The sequence below is a fragment of the Phacochoerus africanus genome, chromosome 3 (genome assembly GCF_016906955.1).
Source record: "Phacochoerus africanus isolate WHEZ1 chromosome 3, ROS_Pafr_v1, whole genome shotgun sequence".
NCBI classification, from domain to species: domain Eukaryota; kingdom Metazoa; phylum Chordata; class Mammalia; order Artiodactyla; family Suidae; genus Phacochoerus; species Phacochoerus africanus.
The window spans coordinates 79191995-79212892 of NC_062546.1; the positions used below are offsets into that span (position 1 = coordinate 79191995).

The window sequence follows — 20898 nt, forward strand, 5'->3', positions numbered from 1 at the left end:
TCTTGATAGGGGAGAAACTGGGTAATATACCAGTGATTCCATTTAAGACCTTCTAGGGAAAATTAAATAAATACTACTCTAAAAATATTTCCAAGATTTATGTCATGATGATTTATACTACAATGTAAAGTAAAACAATGACAAATAATTTTGAAGCTCAAATTATCATTTTTAAAAGTTTTAGTTCTTTCCCTCTATAGAGATATGTAATTCTAACTACTGTTGTGCAAGTTAACATTTTTATCAAATCAATGTGAAAGAAAACATTCTTGAATTAACTTGTTGATATTATACTATAAAATATCTATAATCCAGATATAAAAGAATCTTCTTAATCATCAAAACAAACAAAAGTTTAAAAAACAAACATGAATAAATATTTATGTAAGTTATATCCTAAGTTTGAGAGTGAACTTGAATTTTTGTCATTATAATAAATGGCTTTGGCTTTAATTACTATAGTAACCAAAATTTAATGGCAGGAAAGATTCTTTAAATTATATAAGTTTTTTAAATTTTTCAAAAGTTACACACATATTACTTCATATAATCCCACAATAGCCCTTTTTTTTCCCTACCCCTATACTGTCCCTACTCCCTTTCTTCTCCACAGCTGGTAACTAGTTTTTTCTCTATGTATGTTAATATGCCTCTTTTCTCTTTTACTCCCTTTGTCTGCTGTATTTCAGATTTCACCTCTAAATGGTATCATACAATGTTTGCTTTTCTATGTCTGACATACTTCATTTAGTATGACAATCACTAGCTCCATCTATGTTGCTGAAAATGTCATGATTTAATTCTTTTTCAAGGCTGAATAGTAGTCCATTGCATGTATGTAGTACTTCTTTAAACATTCATCTGTTGAGGGAAACCTAGGCCAAAGACCTTTTTTTTTTTTTTTTTTTTTTTTAGGGCTACACTCTTGGCATATGGAGGTTTCCAGGCTAGGGGCTGAATCAGAGCTATAGCTGCCAGCCACAGCCACAGCCACAGCAACGCAGGATCTGAGCCATGTCTACAAACTACATCACAGCTCATGGCAGCACCGTACCCTTAACCCACTGAGCGAGGCCAGCGATGGAGCCCACAACCTCATGGTTACTGTCGGATTCGTTTCCGCTGCGCCACAGTGGGAACTCCAAGACCTTTTTTTTTTCTTTTTTTTAAACTAATACGTTGATAAAATATGAAAATACCTGACATCTTCTAGAGCTGCACTACTAATTATGCTGGAATGCAGAGCATTGCCTAGTCTAGGCTCTGTGATATTTATCACTGAAATTCAAAACTTCTCAAATGAAACTTCTAAAAACTCAAATCCCAAATCTGTTTATAATTTTTCCCATTGTAGAAAATCATAAAGATGTCTTATCAAGTCATGCTGTAAAATATTTAGGTGAATTAAACAGAAACAGTGAAGGCCTCCTACCTTAACAGAGCATTTTTCCCATCACTTCTTGTACACCAGACCTGCCGGGTTTGAAAACCTATCTCTATGTCCCAGGGCTTGGAATGGTGATGCGCCTTGTAACTGTGATGTCTAAAAGTGACTCGCTCCTTTGAGTCAGAGATAAAATCCAGAACAGTTCTTCCATTTAGGTTAAGTTCTTTGAGATGAGGCAGTCTACATTTATGCCAAGGTCCAACTTTAAGGCTAAATGTATATTCCTCTGCCCCAAGAGGGCAGGAAATGGGAGTATCACAGGCTCTTGACTCAGTCAGATTGGGACACTGGGACCCTCCATACAGAGGGGGGGCCAGGGCTGAGCGCGTTCTGTGCTGTAACTGTTTTCCACATCTTTTGCTGCACTTGGACCACTGTGAGAACTCAGAGACCACACAATCCTGTGGGCAAGGGATGAGGCAAGCTTGTTCCGTGGGGGGCTGAGGGGCAAAGTGTTCACATATTTCATTCACAACCATGGTCCTGTTCAGCTTCTGAATACAGTGCACAGTCCGGTGTTGCAGCCCATGCTGGGCTGTCACACACTCTGTGGCCCGAGGCCTGGCCTGGCCCAGGGCAGGAGGAACCAGCATGCAGTGCTGCCAGTCGGAAACTTCCCACTGGAAGAGGTCTCTGTGCCAATCACAGACTCGGAAGCAGCTTCTTTCATTTGGAGGCCTGCTGCTCTCATCACAGTTAGACTGGTGAATTGTCCACCCTTCAAAGTGGAAACACCACAGGGCACGGCTCTGGATGCCTCCAGGCCCACAGTCTCCTGTACACCTTCCCCAGGGGCCTGTAGGCAGAAAAACAAGGGTGTTGATTACTCAGAGATTCCAAATCACCATCCACACAAAAACAGGTCGATCTGCATACCTCACCATAAAACCAGTGTGAAATCATGAATTTTGATGGGAAGTACAATTTAAAGGTCAAGAATGTGGATTCTGCATCAGCTGACCCTTGTTAAAATCCCCACTCTATATCTTCCAGCAATAAACTTGGATGAATGACTCCAACCTTCTCAGCCTTAGCTTCCTTTCCTACACAAGGAAGGAGATAATAAAAACACTGACTTGTAGAGTTGTTCTGAGGATTGGTGATACAATGTGATGCCAAGTTGAAAATACACATTTAATATATGATTGGGAAGTTCTCATTGTGGCGCAGTGGAAACGAATCCGACTAGGAATCATGAGGTGGCGGCTTTGATCTCTGGCCTCGCGCAGTGGGTTAAGGATCCGGTGTTGCCGTGAGCTGTGGTGTAGGTTGCAGACACGGCTCAGATCTGGCTTTGCTGTGGCTGTGATGTGGGCCGGTGGCTGCAGCTCCGATTGGACCCCTAGCCTGGGAACCTCCATATGCCGCAAGTGCGGCCCCAAAAAGCCCCCCTCCCCAAAAAAAATGATTGGCATCATTACACTGATTATGTCCCAAAACCTATATATGTAACTCAATATGAGTAATTTCCGGGTAGGCAGAGGTTCATCTGAAAGAAAAACCCTCAATCTAGGATTTTAATAAAGTAAGATTTTTCAGGTTTCCAATCCTTCAGCTCATACCCTAAGTAGCCCAGAAGAGAAATACATTTTACATTTTTAAAGTAACTTGCAAAAGCATCCTAAATATATGTTCATTTTCTAAGTAGCTGATCTTAGCTTTAGTTTTTGCTTGCAGAGTGAATTGCATGAAAAAAGAAAAATCTGCTGTGTGGGGGGCTGTGCAGGGGGAGGTAAGGTAATAAAAGAGGCAGCAGCACTAAATTGCCTATGGAAATTTTACCCCTACAAGCCTTGAAGTATACCCACTTTGATTTCTGCTTGATATCGACACCAAGTAAAACTTCCAGTATTAGCTTGCAATATTCTAAATCTTTTAATTACTGAATGCTTATTTTGTGAGAAAGTTTCAAGAAATGGACAGATGAAAAGCTGCCCACTGATGTTTCTCATATTTTTTTATTTTTTGCCTCTAATCTATAGATATACCAGATGGTCTTATCCAGAAGGCTGACCATCTATCTTTCCACAAGGACAAGTAGATCATATTTTGTGTCATTGGAAAAAAAAATAGTTTCCTCCCTTTCGCTTTACTTAAATATGTAACATGAATCTGAAAAAAGTTTATCAGCTTAACTCTGTTACCTTGGCTCCTTTACTAGGTTTGTGACTATGAATTCCATTCACGCCCTAAGAAATGTTTTAATTTATACATTAATTTATACAGGCAAGGGAAAGAAGGTAGTCTTTCTCGCTTTCCCCAAATCTGATCAAACCCCCACATGCCACTTAATTCTTCATGTGATTTATTTTCTCTCATGCATCCACTACATTTCTAGAGACAGTAAATGGGTACAGTGTCACATGCATTTAGGACAAGACATAAGGCTTCCCCCAGAGTAACAGGTATTTGCATTTGGGGCCACATGCTGCAGTGAGGATCTCTCATGTTGGCAGGACAGTAGTTTGGGGGTTCTGATGTACACAGCCCCAGTTCTTCCTCAAGTGTTCTCGTGTGTAAATCTGATATTTTAAGCAACACCGTGTTAGGCTATGGCACTGATGATTTTGTCCCTTTGTGAGATGAACATAGAACATACTCTTATCTTTCAGTGCTCCCACACTGAAGTCTTCTCTTGCTAAAACAGATGAGTTTTGCTGGAGTAAGTCAGCCTATAGGCACCCAAAATCCCCTTGGGTTTGCCCATACACTTCCCCAGGTGAATTGTCCCTGCACTGCCTGTTCATGGTACATACAGTAAGTTCATGTGGACAGAAGGGTTCTCAGCATAAGCTGATTCAATCATTTGCCCTTAATTCTGGTGGTGTCATCCGGACCACTCACAATGCAGTACTTTGCAAAATGAGATGTTCATTGTTACACGACAGTTACTTGCAGGCTCCACATGTCCAGGTGTTCTAGAGCAGTTTCAGTTCCAGTCCATTCCCTGGCCAGCATTTCAGGCCATGCATGTAAATGGTCATTATTACCAAAAACATACAAACACAAAACCCACAGGTACTCAGTCTTTTTTTTTTTTTAAAGTGTATGATGGCAGCAAACTTTTAAAATCTAAGATCTGTCTAGAATGGTATAAAAGTTATTGGATAAAGTGAAAAAAAAAAAAGCCTTTTTTAAGGTGCTGGGTTTTAAAATAGAGGTTGTCAGTTTCTTCTTATTTGCTTAGGAATTAGATACACACAGTTTTCCACTTAGGATTTTTTGGGGTAGATTAAAGAATGTAAGACTATAAAAGTGGAGCTACCTCTAACCAATCCTGAAAGACTTAACATTAAATTTAATCAATCTAGAATATCTTAAAAAGTGACCCTTATTCTTACATTTAAAACATTTGAGGAGTTCCCATCGTGGCTCAGTGGTAAATGAATCCAACTAGGAACCACGGGGTTGCAGGTTCGATCCCTGGCCTTGCTCAGTGGGTTAATGATCCGGCGTTGCTGTGAGCTGTAGTGTAGGTTGCAGACACGGCTCAGACGCAGCTGGGCTCTGGCGTAGGCCAGCAGCTACAGTTCTGATCAGATCCCTCACCTGGGAACCTCCATGTCCCGTGGGAGCAGCCCAAGAAATGGCAAAAAGACCAAAAAAAAAAAATTGACAGACATGTTTTCTTATTAGTAACATGCTGTTTTCTTCTAATTTTCTGCATACTTTCAAAATTGTTAAGGTAGCACTTTTTTGTTAAGCAAAATCATTAATATTTTAAACTGTATAGATTAGCATTCTTCCCTTAGCTTTAATATCTCTATCTATACAGAATTCTACCCAACAGTCAAATTTTTCCTAGATCAATGGAAGACAAAATATAACTGTTAAGAAATAATCACTACCATTTGTTGAAGTCTAGCAGTGGTGTGCTGGGTTTGGCTGCTACCAGGGGATGGTTAAATATTCAGGAACTTTACCAGGTGGTTGTTAAATCATTCATGGCTGGAAATCATCCATGGCGGGCATATTTACATCATGCTACAAATCAAGGCCAATCAAGGCTTTTAAACAGAGAGCCAGATGGTTTAGAATATACCACTGGTAACTTGACAAGTGCCTCCCTTCCTTCCTTCCCGTTCCTTACAACAGTCCCATGAGGTGGGGCTGGCTTGCTCATTTTATCAGTTGCAGAAAATGAAGCTCATAGAAATTGCAACACACACCTAAGCTTACCCAGCTAGACTAGAATGGGACTCCAGATCTGTATGACTTCTAGCTTGGGTTCTCGCCCTGCATTTGAAAGGAGCCTTTTCCAGGATGTGTTTAGGTGTGTGTGATCCTAACATCACAAAGCAGATCAGTTTCTTCTCTTAGATATGATCTCTCCTATTTGTTTGTTAATATATCTTCATATGTGAGTAGACCAAGTCACCAAGCTGGTGTCTGCACCATTTTTATGCCCCATAGTCCTGGAAATTTAGGGTAGCAGCTCTTGCATAATAAGACACAGGCATGTTTATAAACATTAGTCAGTATATTTAGAAAGGTACAGTCAAGGGAGAATAGTGTTTCCTCCTGATAAAGCAAACTTTGCAGGCAACTGAAAAACATGTGAATAACAAGCAAATGTAAAGTGAATTGGGTATGCTTAGAATAAATGAAAAACAAGTTACAAACAAGATAGGACGAGACAGAGACAAGACCTCTCAGCAATTGACCTATAACAATTTGCATTTCTTAGGCAAGGAGAGAAAATGTGTTCTGTGAATTTATTCAGTTGTGTTTGGCTATAAACTTTAAACATACACACTAGTGAAAAATTACACAGCCCTGAGGGATTTTGCTATTTCAAAAAAACATGCATATCAAAGTAAAATGTGACCTGCAGTTTGACAAATCTTAAATCCCTTGTCTAAGTTCAGAAATAGAAGAGCCAATTAAAATTTTGAGCAGTTGCATGAAGACAAAGAAAATCACCTTTAACTTTGACATACTGTATAAAACATATGGTTATACTGAGAATGTATATCTGAGATAAAAATCTAAAGACACAAAAAACCTATATTTAAACATCAATCATTTTCTATTTCTTAATTGAAAATAAGACCCAAGTAATACAAATAACAAATTCAGAACAATCAAAGGGTTAAAAGTTTAATTATGTACATAATGTGGCTTTAAACTATAACTTAAGCTTAGTTTATGGTATAAACTATATATGGAATGTATTAGTTTATATACCATTTCTATGGTAAGATAGGAACAATAATTTTCTACTTATTTACCTGCAGCAAGATTATGTGAAAAACATCATCTACCTGCAAGCCATAAGATAAATACAGCTACTCAGGAATAAACTGCACAATATTTTAAGTCACGTCAGTTTTAATTAACCTGTTAACATTTCAGTTTAGAAGTAAATTTTTTGGACAGGGAAGGGTAGCATGGATGAACTCTCAGGCAATATCTACATTTAAAACTCTGTGATCCATCTTTTTTTTGCCTGTGTTTTTGCAGAAAATGCAAAGCTGTGAAAGCTCTAATGTAATATTCCTCTAGAAGTGCTGGCAAATTGTATTCTCTTAATTAAGTTATCCTTAAATGGATTAGTTTAGATGAATGTATCACCAGATCTAAATCATCACTGTTAAGGCAGCCTGCTGGATGCCTGAATTTTAGGTGTGGTGTTCATTAAGAAGCCTGTCACAAAGAAAAAAAAAAACTGTTCCAGAGGACAAGGAATAAACACAGTCCCAGGAGCTTTCACATAGTACTCACCACTGTTTGAGGCAGCAACACTGATTTAATACCATTCATGCAATAGGAAGAGATGTTTGTTTTATTATTTTTTTTTCACAACAACTTTCATTATCCTGACATTGCTTTATTTTTGACTTGGGCAAGAGCTTTGAGAATGACATGAATGACAAAGCTGAGCTATAGTGTCTTAAACAAATTATCAGTGGATAATTACACTCCAAAGCACTAGAAACCTCAGCACTGCAAAATGTGACATAAAACAGCATTGATTTATTTGTCAGAAGCCTGACCTCCAAGAAATGGCTGGAAATTTCTGTAGTAACTTCCATTTCTCAAAAAGCTTTTACATTGATAATGGAAGAATTAAAGTGATATTTCCATTATACAGTGGACAATTATCTAGAAAATCACACTTTCTAAACTATATCAAAAACACAAGGGAGGCAAAAAAAGGGGGGCCAGTGAGCATACATTAACTAAAGCAACAATTATTCATTACCTGCTACTAATAGGTAGCATATTAGACTTTGGGAATATAAAAATGAGACATTAAATACTTCTTACAAGATATTAAATATTTAATGCACTAAATATCATGCCAATTTGTTTTTGAGGTGGACATGTGACCCCTTCCTCAGGCCTATCTAGCCTTACTTTGTACACAGTATTAATAATCTTAAATTTCATCTCCCAAAGCTCATTAAATTGAAAGCAGCAAACGAGAACTTGAGAGGGACCACTGGAGGCAGGTACACTGATGAAAGCCCGAAGAAATGCTAATTCCCAAGTCTACATTTCAAAATCTATCATGATAATTAAAACCTTCCATTAGCAGAAGATGTATAAAGCCACCCAGAACTTTCTAACCTCTCAGAGAAAAACTTATGATTAGATATACCCATTTGTGAGCTAAGCATCCTTTAGCAACAGACACACCACATAGAAAATGGAGAAACAGGAAAAAAAAATTAATGGGAAGGAATTTAAACCCTAATGCATTTCTCTTTTTTTCATTTTTTAAAGTTTTATTGAAGTATAGTGTATTTATAAGGTTGTGATAATTTCTACTGTACGATGAAGGGATTCAGTCATCCATGTACACATTCATACTCTTTCAGATTCTTTTCCTATATAGATTATCACAGAATATTGGGTAGAGTTCTCTGTGCTTTACAACAGGTCCCTGTTGGCCAATCATTCCATATACCTCAGTGCACATAAGCCAATCCCAAACCCCAGTCCATCCCTCCTTAGCCCATCTATCTCCTTTGGTAACTAAGTTTTTCGGTGTCTGTGAGTCTGTTTCTGGTCCGCAAATAAGTGTGCCCATTTTTTAGATTCCACATATAAGTATTATGATAATGATGTTTGTCTTTCACTGTCTGACCACATTTAGTATGATAATTTCTAGGTCTATCCATGTTGCTGCAAATGCCATTATTTCCTTCTTTTTTAGGGCTGAGTAATATTCCATTGTATATTCATGCCACATCTTTATCCATTTCTCTGTTGATGGACATTTAGGTTGCTTTCATGTCTTAGCTATTGTAAACAGTGCTACAATGAATTTTGGGTACATGAATCTTTTTGAGTCACAGTTTTCTCTGGATAGATGTCCAGGAGTAGGATTGCTGGATCATATGGTAGTTCTACTTTTATTTTTCTGAGGAACCTCCATACTGTTTTCCATAGTGGTTGTACCAAAGTACATTCCCACCAACAGTGTTAAAAGGGTTCCCTTTTCTCCTCACCCTCTCCAACATTTACTATTTGTAGACTTTTTAATGATGGCCATTCTGGCTGGTGTAAGGTGGTAGCTTCTAGTAGTTTTGATTTGTATTGCTCTAATAATGAGATGTTGGGCACCTTTTCCTTTGTCTTTTGGCCATCTATATGTCTTCTTTGGAAAATGTCTAATTACATCTTCTGCCCATTTTTTGATTTGCATTTCATTTAAAAAATTCCATTGCACTTTTTACAGTAATCAAAAAAGTCCCTTATTAATATTAAAACTATTTTCAAAATACACGATTGTGGCCTGAAGAATGTATGCTAAAATTATTCCATCAATTCTCTGTAAAAAAATTTAATAGCAACAGTTAAAAGTTACCAAACATCTTTATATATATAAAGACTTACTTTTGAAGACAGTTCATGATTCCACTACCACTCAGAGTATTCAGACTGAGTATTTTCTTTTGTCCATGCCTGCAGCATGCAGAAGTTCACAGGCCAGGGATCAAACCCCCACTATAGCAGTGACCTGAGCCATGGCAGATCTTTAACCCATTGAATTAACTCAGGGAATTCCTATATATTTATACTTGAAGTACGCATATACATTGCTGTTAACAATCTTTTTGCATGATTGCAGTTTTGTTTTTTTTTTGACACCTAACCGCACATTCTAAGTCCATTTCATCTTTGTGGACAGATGCCTCTGCCTGAAAAACAAAGCACCTCTGTCACTTATCATTTATGATTACAAATTATTAGTTGCCAGTGATGAGAACATCCATTAAAAGAAGCTTGACAGCAAAGCAGATTAGAAATATATCTGAATGGCTAATCAACTAATGCAAACACCACAGAGACAGAAAACCACCTTTACAAAAACTGCTCATCAATATTTCTGGTTTGGGGAATTCCTGTTGCGGCACAGTGGAAACAAATTCAACTAGTATCCATGAGGATGTGGGTTTGATCCCTGGCCTTGCTCACTGGGTTAAGGATCTGGTGTTGCAAAGAACTGTGTGTCGTGTAGGTCACAGATGCAGCTCAGATCCTGCATTGCTGTAGCTCCGATCTGAACCCTAGCCTGGGAACTTCCATGTACCACAGGTATGGCCCAAAAAACAAACAAACAAACAACAAAAAACAAAAATTTCTTGTTTGAATTCTACTTCCTAAAAATTCTGAACCCTAAAAGGATATCTCAAACTTCATAGACTTCACTGCATGCTGACACAAAGTGGGTCTTTTCCAATCACTAAAATCTACTGCCTGCTAACAGTGTAGACGTTGGGAATGGAAAGGAAATCTTTTAGCCCACAGTTTTGGGGGAGGAAATGAAGCCCAGATAAATTTAATGATCTGCTCAAGGTCACACAGTCAGTTGGAGCAGAAATGGAATTGACAATTGCCTTCCAGAGGCCCAATCCAGTGATCTTTACAGTATATCATGCTGGCTTTCATTGTAACACTCTAAGGTTGCAAGGCAAGAAAAAGGGTGCCGTAAATGATTGTAATCCAAGGTGGAAGGGAGAGAAAGAAGGAAAAACACAACAAACAGATGGAAACTACATAAAAACACATATTATACAAGCAATGGACTTTCTATTAATGCTGAGAGAAGTTAATCTCCTGGAAGGCGGAGGAGACAGCTGTTCCCAGGGGCCCTTCACAATTGATTATGTGAAATGGGATCCTTCCTACCTTTGCATGCTTGACAACACAGACTCAAGCTACTGTTCAAGTACATCCAGCAAGGTTCAGGGGTTCGGCGAACACAGGAAGCCTCAGGCACCAGTAAGAAATTATGTGTCTGCTTATTTCACTTAGTATGATCATCTTTAGGTCTATCAATATTGCTACGAATGGCATATAAGCCAGAGAAAGACAAATATCATATATTTCTTATATGTGGAATCTAAAAAAGAAATGATACAAATGAATTTATACACAAAATAGAAATAGACCTATTGACAAAGAAAACACATTTATGGTTACCAAAGCAGAGAGGTGGTGGGATAAATGAGGAGTACGGCATTAATGAATGCACAAAACTACATATAAAATAGATAACCAAAAAGTACCTACTATTGCACAGGTTCTAGCACAGGGAACTATACTCAAAATATTTTGTAATAACCTATAAGGTAAAAGAATCTGAAAAAGAATACACATACACACACATAAAGCTGAATCACTTTGCTATATACCTGAAACTAACACAACATTATAAATCAACTATATTTCAATAAAAAGAACAAAAAATGAATGTGCCCTCAGAATAACTACAGCAATAATAGCAACAGGTGCCATTTTTTTTTTTTAGCACCTACTATCTTCCCAATGCTATATGCACTTTACTGATATTGTTCTGATTTGCTAGGTCAGATCATCAAAGCCTGAGGTCAAAGAGCTTTCTCAAGTTTAAGAGCTCAGGTGCCTGACATAGAACTCTCCAGTTCTATCAACTCCAAACTTTGCCCATAAAAACTGTGGTTTAACTACTTTTAGAAGTCATATCTCTTGAGCAAATGAAGCCTTGCAAAACCCATTAGGTAAAATATATTTAGAAGGGGGTGTGTTCTGAATGCAGCTGGTGTGAGCAGCTTGGGGCCCCACCCTTCCTCTCCTGCCTAAAGCCTCACACCCCTGCCTCAGTCCCAACTTAATGGCCTGGCTTCAGCATGGCCCTCGAAGTTGTGGAGCCCTGATACCTGTCAACGGAAATGGATGGGGTGTTCTCATCCCATAAATGTGGCTCCACTCAACTTTGACTTTACTCACAATGAATGCTTCAACTAAGCCCCTGGAGACACAGAAGAAAATCATCTATTCTGCTGTTTCGTATCAGTTGAGTGGAAAAGACAATGATGAGTAAGCCACGGAGAACAGACTTGTGGTTGCCGATAGGGAGGGGGGAGGACGTGGGATGGACTGGGAGTTTGGGGTTAGAAGATACAAACTATTACATTTAGAATGGATAAGCAATAAGATCGTACTATATAGCAAAGGGAACTATATCCAATCTCTTAGGATAGAACATGATATAAGATAAAGTAAGAAAAGGACTGTGTGTCATATATATATATATATATATATATATATATATATATATATATATATGACACGGTCACTTTGCTGTACAGCAGAAATTGGCACAACATTGTAAATCAACTATACTTTAATAAAAATTAAAAAAAAAAAAAAAAAAACAGGAGTTCCCACCATGGCTCAGCAGTAACAAACACGACTAGTATCCATGAGGATATGGGTTCGATCCCAGGCCTCACTCAGTGGGTTAAGGATCTGGTGTTGCTGTGAGCTGTGGTGTAGGTCACAGATGTGACTTGGATCCCTTGTTGATGTGGCTTGGATCCCATGTTGCTGTGGATGTGGCATAGCTCGGCAGCTGCAGCTCTGATTTGACCCCTAGCCTGGAAACACCCATATACCTCAGGTGCAGCCCTAAAAAGCAAAAAAAAAAAAAAAAAAACAAAAACAAAAAATAAGTAACCCAGAGACAAAGTAAATGTGAATACTGCACAGTGCTCATTGGAAGGCCTTTCTCGCTTTGCTTAATGGCTAGCAGGCAGTGATAGTGATGACTCTTCAGGGGGACCAGAAAACTGTTTGCTTTATACCACAAGGAAAGCAAAGTGAAACAGGTGCTAGGGAGGCTGGAATTTTCAGGCTGTCTCTCTATGCCCTAAAATGAGAAGAAAGTGTTATTTCCACAGTGAATAATCAGTACCTGTTGGGCTTAATGGAGGAGGCCTTGCATATTGTCTATTCTCTCATTCCCTGAAAAGGTAGCAGTATTGAAACTATACACTTTGGCTTTAAAAATATATAAAGCAAAAGGACAAAATGGTATGCAAACATTTTATTTACCATTAAACAACTCAGGAGTTAATTTTGTTGAGGATAAAAATTGTACCAGGGCAGGCCTAAGATAGTACTTTTTCTCAGTAACTCTAATTTTCTAAAGATTACATGGAGTCTATGTGCTTCTCAACACATCTTCTTTCTAGAAGTAGCTCTTTCTATGGCGACAAGTGTGAGAGAACAAAACATAAGCTGCATTTTGGTGGCCAGAACATCTAGTTCATCCAATTATTTCTCAAAGGAATATTATTTCTGTTTTGAAACAGCAATTTTAAGATTTATTTGAGCTCTACACTTATCATCTGAAAAATAATTTCCAAGTTACTGTATTTGAAAAAATATCTGAGAAACAGCAGAACCATGGGAAAATTACAATTTTTTTTCTATCTATAAACAACTGGAAACACCTCTTTATAGTGCACGGTCAGAAGAGCACAAAAGCTTCCTAACAAGCATACTGAAGACTCTATAAAGACTTTAAAAAGACCAAATCCAATCACTTATCAACCTTATTTCCTAAATATCCACTCTGCCTAAGTTTCTTGTTATTATTTTTCACCACATCCATGACATGCAGAAGTTCCCAGGCTAGGGATTGAACCCGCACCACAGCAATCCCAAGCCAGAGCAGTGACAATGCCAGATCCTTAACCCACTGAACCACCGCAGAACTCTTCTTTTTTTTTTATGAGTCAAAATTTTATGTCAATTGTGCTAAAATAAATATTACATAAAATTTACCATCTTAACCATTGCTTAGTTGAGTGGTATTAAAGTGCATCCATATTGTTATGCAATCATCACCACCATCCATCTCCAGAACTCTTCATCTTGCAAAACTGAAACTCTGTCCCCATTAAACAATAACTCATTTCCCTCCCTTCCCCCAGCCTCTGGTAACCACCATTCTACTTTCTGTATCTATGAATTTGACAACACTGCATAGTTTAGATAAGTGAGATCATATAGTATTTGTCTTTTCGTGACTGGATTATTTCACTTAGCATAATATCCTCAAGGTTCATCCATGCTGTATCACGTGTCAGAATGTCTTTTCTTCTTAAGGTTGAATAATATCCCATTGTGTATTTATAGCACATTTTTTTTTATCTATTTTAGGTTGCTTCCACATTTTCAGTGTTGTGAATAATGTTGCTATGAACATGGGTGTACAAATATCTCTTTGATACCCTATTATTTTAAGGGAAGCACCTGCAGCATATAGAAGTTCCCAGGCTAGGGGTCTAATCAGAACTATAGCTGCCAGCCTACACCACAGCCACAGCAATGCCAGGTCCGAGTCGAATCTGTGACTTACACCACAGCTCGTGGCAATGCAGAATCCTTTAACCCAATGAGGGAAGTCGGGGATCAAGCCCGTGTCCTCATGGTACTAGTGGGATTCATCACCACTGAGCCATGACAGGAACTCACGATGGCAGCCATTTTAATGGACGACATGCTATCTCATTGTGGTTTTCATTGGCATTTCCCAAATTATTATTAACATCGAATATTTTTTCATGTGCTTACTGGCCATTTGTATATTTTCATTGGAGAAATGTCTATTCAAGTCCTTTGTCCAATTTTTAATAAGATGTTTTTGTTGTTGCTGTTCAGTCATACAGAAATAAATTTCATAAAACTTCCAGAGATTCATTTTATAGAAAAACTTTTATTTCCTTTTTTTTCTCAAAAACAAAAAAAAATAAAATCAACATTCTTTTTTATATGTGGATTCTTTTCCTTTCCTTTTTTTTACTGAAGTACCTATAGGTGATTTACAGTATTGTTTAGTTTCATGTATACAGCAAAGTGATTCAGTTATACATATGTATAATATACATATGTATACACATTATACATATACATAATCTTTTTCAGATTCTTTTTTCCTTATAGGTAATTACAGAATATTGAGAATAGTTTCCTGGGCTATACAGTACATCCTTGTTGATTATTTACTTTATATATAGTAGTGTGTATACATATTCATCCCAAACTCCTAATTTATCCCCCTGCTGCTTTCCCCTTTAGTAACCATAAGTTTGTTTTTTTATGTCTGTAGGTTTATTTTTGTTTTATAAAGTAGAACACTTGTATCATCTTTTTAGATTCCACATATGAGCAATTAATTTCCAAAGTATACAAAAAGCTCATATAGCTCAGTGTCAAAAAACAAACAACCCAGAAGATCTAAATAGACATTTCTCCAAAAAAGACAAATGGCAAACTGCCATGAGAAAAATGCTCAAAATTGCTAATTATTAGAGAAACACAAATTGAAACTACAATGAGTACCATTTTACACCAGTCAGAATGGCTATCATCAAAAAGCCTACAAATAATAAATACAGGAGAGGATGTGGAGAAAAAGGAAACCTCCTCCCCTGTTAGTAGGAATGTAAACTGGTGAAGCCACTTTGGAGAACAGTGTGGAGGTTCCTTAAAAAACTAAAACTACAGCTACCATATGATCCAGCGATCCCACTCCTGGGCATCTATCTGGAGAAAGACGTAATTCAAAAAAGATACATGCACCCCAATGTTCACTGCAGCACTATTTACAATAGCTGAGTCATGGATGCAATGTAAGTGTAATGTAAGCAACAGAGGAATTGATAAAGATGTTATACACATGCACACAATGGAATATTACTCAGCCATAAAAAGAACGAACTAATGCCATTTGCAGCAATATGAATGAACCTTCAGATTATCACACTAAGCAAAGTAAGCCAAAAATAAATAAAACATGATATTGCTTATATGTGGAATCTAAAAAAAAGTCCATATTTCTCTTTTTTTTTTTTTTTCCTATTTAGGGCTGCACTTGCAGCATATAGAAGTTCTCAGGCTAGGAGTCAAATTGGAGCTGCAGCTGCCAGTCTATGCCACAGCCATGGCAACATGGGATCTAAGCCACATCTGTGACCTGTACCACAGCTCACAGCAACATTGGATCTTTAACCCACTGAGCAAGGCCAGAGATCAAACCTGCATCCTCATGGATACTAGTTGGGTTCATTACCACTGAACCACAATGGGAAATCCCCAAAAGTCCATGTTTCTTAATCCCCATGGACACTACCCTCATCAAAGTTATCACCTTTTCTTATATGACTAAGAGTAGACTTCTGTCTGGTTTCCCAAAATCTGCTATGTACTTCTACTTCCCCACCTCACTTCCTGCCATCAGTTCTTTCCCTTTATTGCAGATATAAAGGTATATAAAGATATATATATATATATATATATATATATACACACACACACACACACACACACACACACAAACACATATATATACATCTTTCAATAATTCAAATCTGTACCACTTTTGGTTCAGTGTGTCTTCTGGATATCATATCAAACATACTTAATGCCCATCAGCAGCTCCCTATTCCTCTTAGAATAAGTAAAATCAAAATTTGTAACTTGACATACAAGTGCCTGCCTGATATGGCTCCATCCTACCCCCTTAGTATCCTGATTGCCTGGGTCACTCATATTCACTCACTGCTCTCTCATGATGTTGGCAACCTTCTAGTTCCTCTAGTGCCCGAAGCTCCTTCCTAAACCTGGGCAGCCACATTTACTGTGCTTTAAACCCAATCTCATGCTCCACTCCTTAGAGTCCAACTCAACTTCTACTCATTCTTCAACCATAATTCACTTCCTTAGGGAACTCTTTCCTAGTCTCTGACTGTACCCTACTCTTATACAAGGCATTCATCACTCCTGCAATTAAAAAGACACCTGTATAATTCATTGTTTAATGTTTGTCTCTCTCACTTGATTCTAAACTCCATAATGGAAGAAACATTCAAGTCCTGTTCACCAGCCTATACCCAGCACTAACCCAGAGCTTGGCACATAGTAAGCATCCCAATAATACCACACATTATTGAAGCTGGAACAAAGCACTTCACAGGAAGCAGAATCATGTTTTAATATAACTAATAGTAATGCCATTGGTGAAAACTCATCACTCTATTGGACTGATAATTTTGTCCAAAGGAGGAAAAAGTTAACGAAAAGGTCTCCTCTGTGTTTCCATAGCATATGCTTAAAGGAAGAAATCTCCAAATTAATGCCCAATAGAATTCTTAAATCTGGCTTTACACAACTCCATTTGCAATACCCAATATTCTTGTTGCAATTCTTTGGACCTCTTCTTGCCAGGCTCCATAAAGACCATGTATTCAGAGATGGAATGTCCAATCTTATGATTCACATGTTAAAATATCCACATCTACAGAAAATACCTTTGATCTCAGACACAGTTCTAATCAGAATATCCTAATCACTCCAGGAACATCACCGAACAAGATGTTATTATTCCTTTTTCTCAGAGGATTCAGATAAATAAGAATTGCCTATCATATCCTATCATCACAGCCTACCACTCATGAACCTAAAAAGTGGCAGGAGGTAGACTTATCATGATGGTCATGGGCTTGTTACAGTAACAGCAAAGCCATGCAGCAGACTCTGTGCCCAACACTTTGTAACAACTGTGTCATACAGTCCTCAAAAGAGCCTTGCAAAATAAGATGATTTAAGAAAAACTCTTAGAGGCTAAATTCCCTAGATATTTTCAGGAAAATATGCAGAAGTAATAAAAAAAGAGAGTGAATATGATCTTTTCAGAGTTTGTTGACATAATATTCTCAGATTCCCAGGAAAACACTACACTTAAGAAGGCAAGGGTCTGGAAGGCCCACTTTAAGGCTATTAACTTGTAACACTCCTCAGCCTGAGGAGGAAGCCCCAGAAGCAGAGCAAAATCTGAGAAACCTTCCAGGATGCAGGCTTCTAGCTGGAACCTTGAAGATTCCGGGGAAACATCTTCATGTTCACACCCCAGTGGGGTTCTCAGTGAAGGCTGGAGTGTAGGTCAGGGACTAAGCACCCACATGTGCATGGGATCGAAGGATGGGAGAACCATGTTTAAGAAATATGTTTTGTTTACAGACACACAGAGGTTTATTGGAAGGTGAAGGAAAGATATTTTTGAAAGTGAACATGGCCCACAAGCCTCTGTGTTTTCTGTTGCCAGAAGTCTACTCCATTAAGGTTCTGTGGGATGCTCCAAAGGAAAGAATCCTCTTCTCCTGGGATACACCTCCTAGCTCAAAAGTGAAAGATTCCCCCTGAAACTTATGCTGCCTGGAATAAAACTGATAATTAGAGAGATGTTGATGTGAGATCTTGCTTCCCCAGAAAGGAAATATTGGCCATGGGTGTCCAAGTAGAGCAGGTCAAGGCAATGAGCATCTCCTAAGATCCAAGGGCTCAACATAGTGGGAAAGCAGTGCAAAGGACCAGGCACAACTCAGAAGTTCTAGAGAGAGTCAGCAGCCAGCCTAGCAGGATTAAGGGGCTTCAAAGTGGTGACCAATGTGAACTGATGGCTAAGGAACAAGTGGATCTCCCAGAGAAGAGAGAAAGAACCCTGGTAGTAGGAAGGCTTCAAAATAAACAATCAAGGAGTTCCCACTATGATTCAGTAGGTTGAGAACACAACAGAGTCCGTGAGGATGGGGGTTCAATCCCCAGCCCTCACTCAGAGGGGTAAGGATCCAGCATTGCCACAAGCTGTGGTGTAGGGCACAGAGGCAGCTCAGATCCCGCATTGCTATGGCCGTGGCATAGGCTAGCAGCTGTAGCTCTGATTCAACCACTAGCCTGGGAACTTCCATATGCCGCAGGTGCAGCTATAAGAAGAAAGAAAAAAAAAGTTCTCAAAATAAACAATCAAACCAAGTTAAAGATGAATGGAAAAAAGTATATTTCTTGAATGCCTAAATTTGTGGGGGGGGGTCACTAATTCATTGAGAAATCTTGCAAGAAACTCAAAATGAAATGCCATAAATATGTATACAGTTGTAAAGCAGAAGTAGGAGGATAGAGAACTAAGAGACACACCCACAAGGACTGGCCACTAGTGGCCTTCAACTAGAGATCCCCACTAGTCATAGTAAGGTCAATGTTTAATTCTAGGCAGATAAGACTGAGTGACAAAATGAAAATCAATGACCAATGAGCAGATAAAGCTGGTTCATTTCTGAGCTGGAATAAAATCAGGACAAATAACTTGGAGGCTTGATTGCATAAACATTAAATAAGAAATTCCAGAATAGACATTACCCTCCTTGGAGGAAGGTGGGACCTCAAGAAAATATCCCGTCGAGGCAAAGGTTACTGTTGGAAGAACTGGCAGCCCAGGTCTTCAAGAGCTGGAGAGCATCAGATATTCTTGTAAATGGCCACAGACTGGCACGAGATGAAGACGACTGACCTGACTTCATGATCTTCTCCAAGAGAAGCGGACCTGAAATTTTTAGCTGAGATCGGCGCCCAGTATAATAATCACAATCACCATCACATATAATAATTAAAGGGAATAAGAGAAGTAATAATAAATACATACCCCCCCACACTGGCCCAAGGGCTGACAGCTCCATAGGATAGTCAAGCCCTTCGCTTAACAGTGCACTGAGAAAATCCATCCTCATCACCCTTTTCTAGATGGGTGAGCACAGGGCAGTGGTCTGCAGCCTCTGTCAACATGTTTTTGCCCCTCCACCCATGAGGACATCATGGGAATTTCCCAGAATGCTTTGTGGGAATTCAACTTACACTGAAAGTGAATTGAAGAAATACCATTTGTGATATGGGGATATTTTTCATTCACATGATAAAAATAATAATTATTATAAGGTAGCATTTATCACTTGACAGACTTAAGGTCTATATACAGACAAATGAGAAAAAAAAAAAAAAAACACTGGATTTTAACAGTTCCTGGGGACAAAAAAGTACTATCCCCCTGCCTTTCCTGCCTCATCAGATTCCAACTAAAGATAACACACCATCATTCAGGGAATTCCTAAAATATTCTCAGCGGAATGATGGTACCCTGAGATTAGCGGGTGGGGAAGGGCTCTGCTATTAGATAAATTTGGGAACAATGCAGAGTTAAACAAAATTTAAAGTTTTCCTTTTCTGTAGGATTCATCAAAGATTTTAATACACACTACAAAACCCCAAGGATTTATCCCTAGTGTGTGACATTCACACATTTCTTTGCCTATCTCACTCTTTTCCTAAGGCAAAGAAACAAACAAACAAAAGTATTTTGCATGTATGATGCTTTTCTCTTGTTAGATGAGGTTGTTGGTCACATTTTATAACCTTAATAAGTTGAGATAATATGAAAAAAAATTAAATATGATAACATGAAATATGTATATGTATTTTGCCCACTGATTCTTAACCTCTTAGTATATTTCATTCGGACATCTCAATACCCACCCCTAAATTCATCACCTCAACTACAGACAGTTCTGGCTTATCCACATCAGCAAACTTCATCCCATCACCAACAACCTCAGTAAGTCTCTTTTTATTTCTCTGCCTTCTACACTAATAAATGAGGAACTATCCCCCTCTAGTTAAAATACTGCACTTCCGCATACAAACATCAGAGTACTGATATCCAAGAGGTTAAGGAACTTTAGTTCTCTCACCATACAGAAACCACAAAGAAACTGATGAGACACAGACAGATATTTCTGAATCATGCATAAAATGATTCATTTACATTCATTGTCATTTTCAAGTGAACCATACTCTGTTACATCCTGGATAGTCAAAAATCACCACTTAAGTCATGGTCTAGATGTGGAAATTTATTCTATATCATAAAAGTCCCCTCCCCAGGCACTAACTTGCTATAACTCTTTATCCCCCTTGTGATTGCAGAGGATTAGTCTGAGCACCTCATAATTCCTACCCTGATGAAACACATTATCAAAAGCCTATACCACTCAGAAGAAATTGAAGTCCACACTTCCTAATCTACATCAAGATTTACTGGAGGTTTTTTCCCTTCCTTCCTTCCTTTCTTCCTTCCTTTCTTCCTTCCTTTCTTCCTTTCTTTCTTTCTTTCTTTCTTTCTTTCTTTCTTTCTTTCTTTCTTTCTTTCTTTCTTTCTTTCTTTCTTTCTTTCTTTCTTTCTTTCTTTCTTTCTTTCTTTCTTCTTTCTTTTTCTTTCTTTCTTTTCTTTCTTTTCTTCTTTCTTTCTTTCTTTCTTTCTTTCTTTCTTTTCTTTCTCTTTCTTT

The 20898-nt window shown here is 38.2% G+C and overlaps 1 protein-coding gene across 1 annotated transcript in view; it reads right to left on the reverse strand.

Moving 5' to 3' along the window:
* Positions 1-20898, reverse strand: part of THSD7B (thrombospondin type 1 domain containing 7B) — an 832155-nt gene that overhangs the window by 669333 nt on the left and 141924 nt on the right. Inside the window, exon 2 of the mRNA XM_047772023.1 lies at positions 1433-2243. Coding sequence (XP_047627979.1) covers positions 1433-2243 — 811 coding nt within the window. The remainder of the gene's footprint in view (positions 1-1432; positions 2244-20898) is intronic.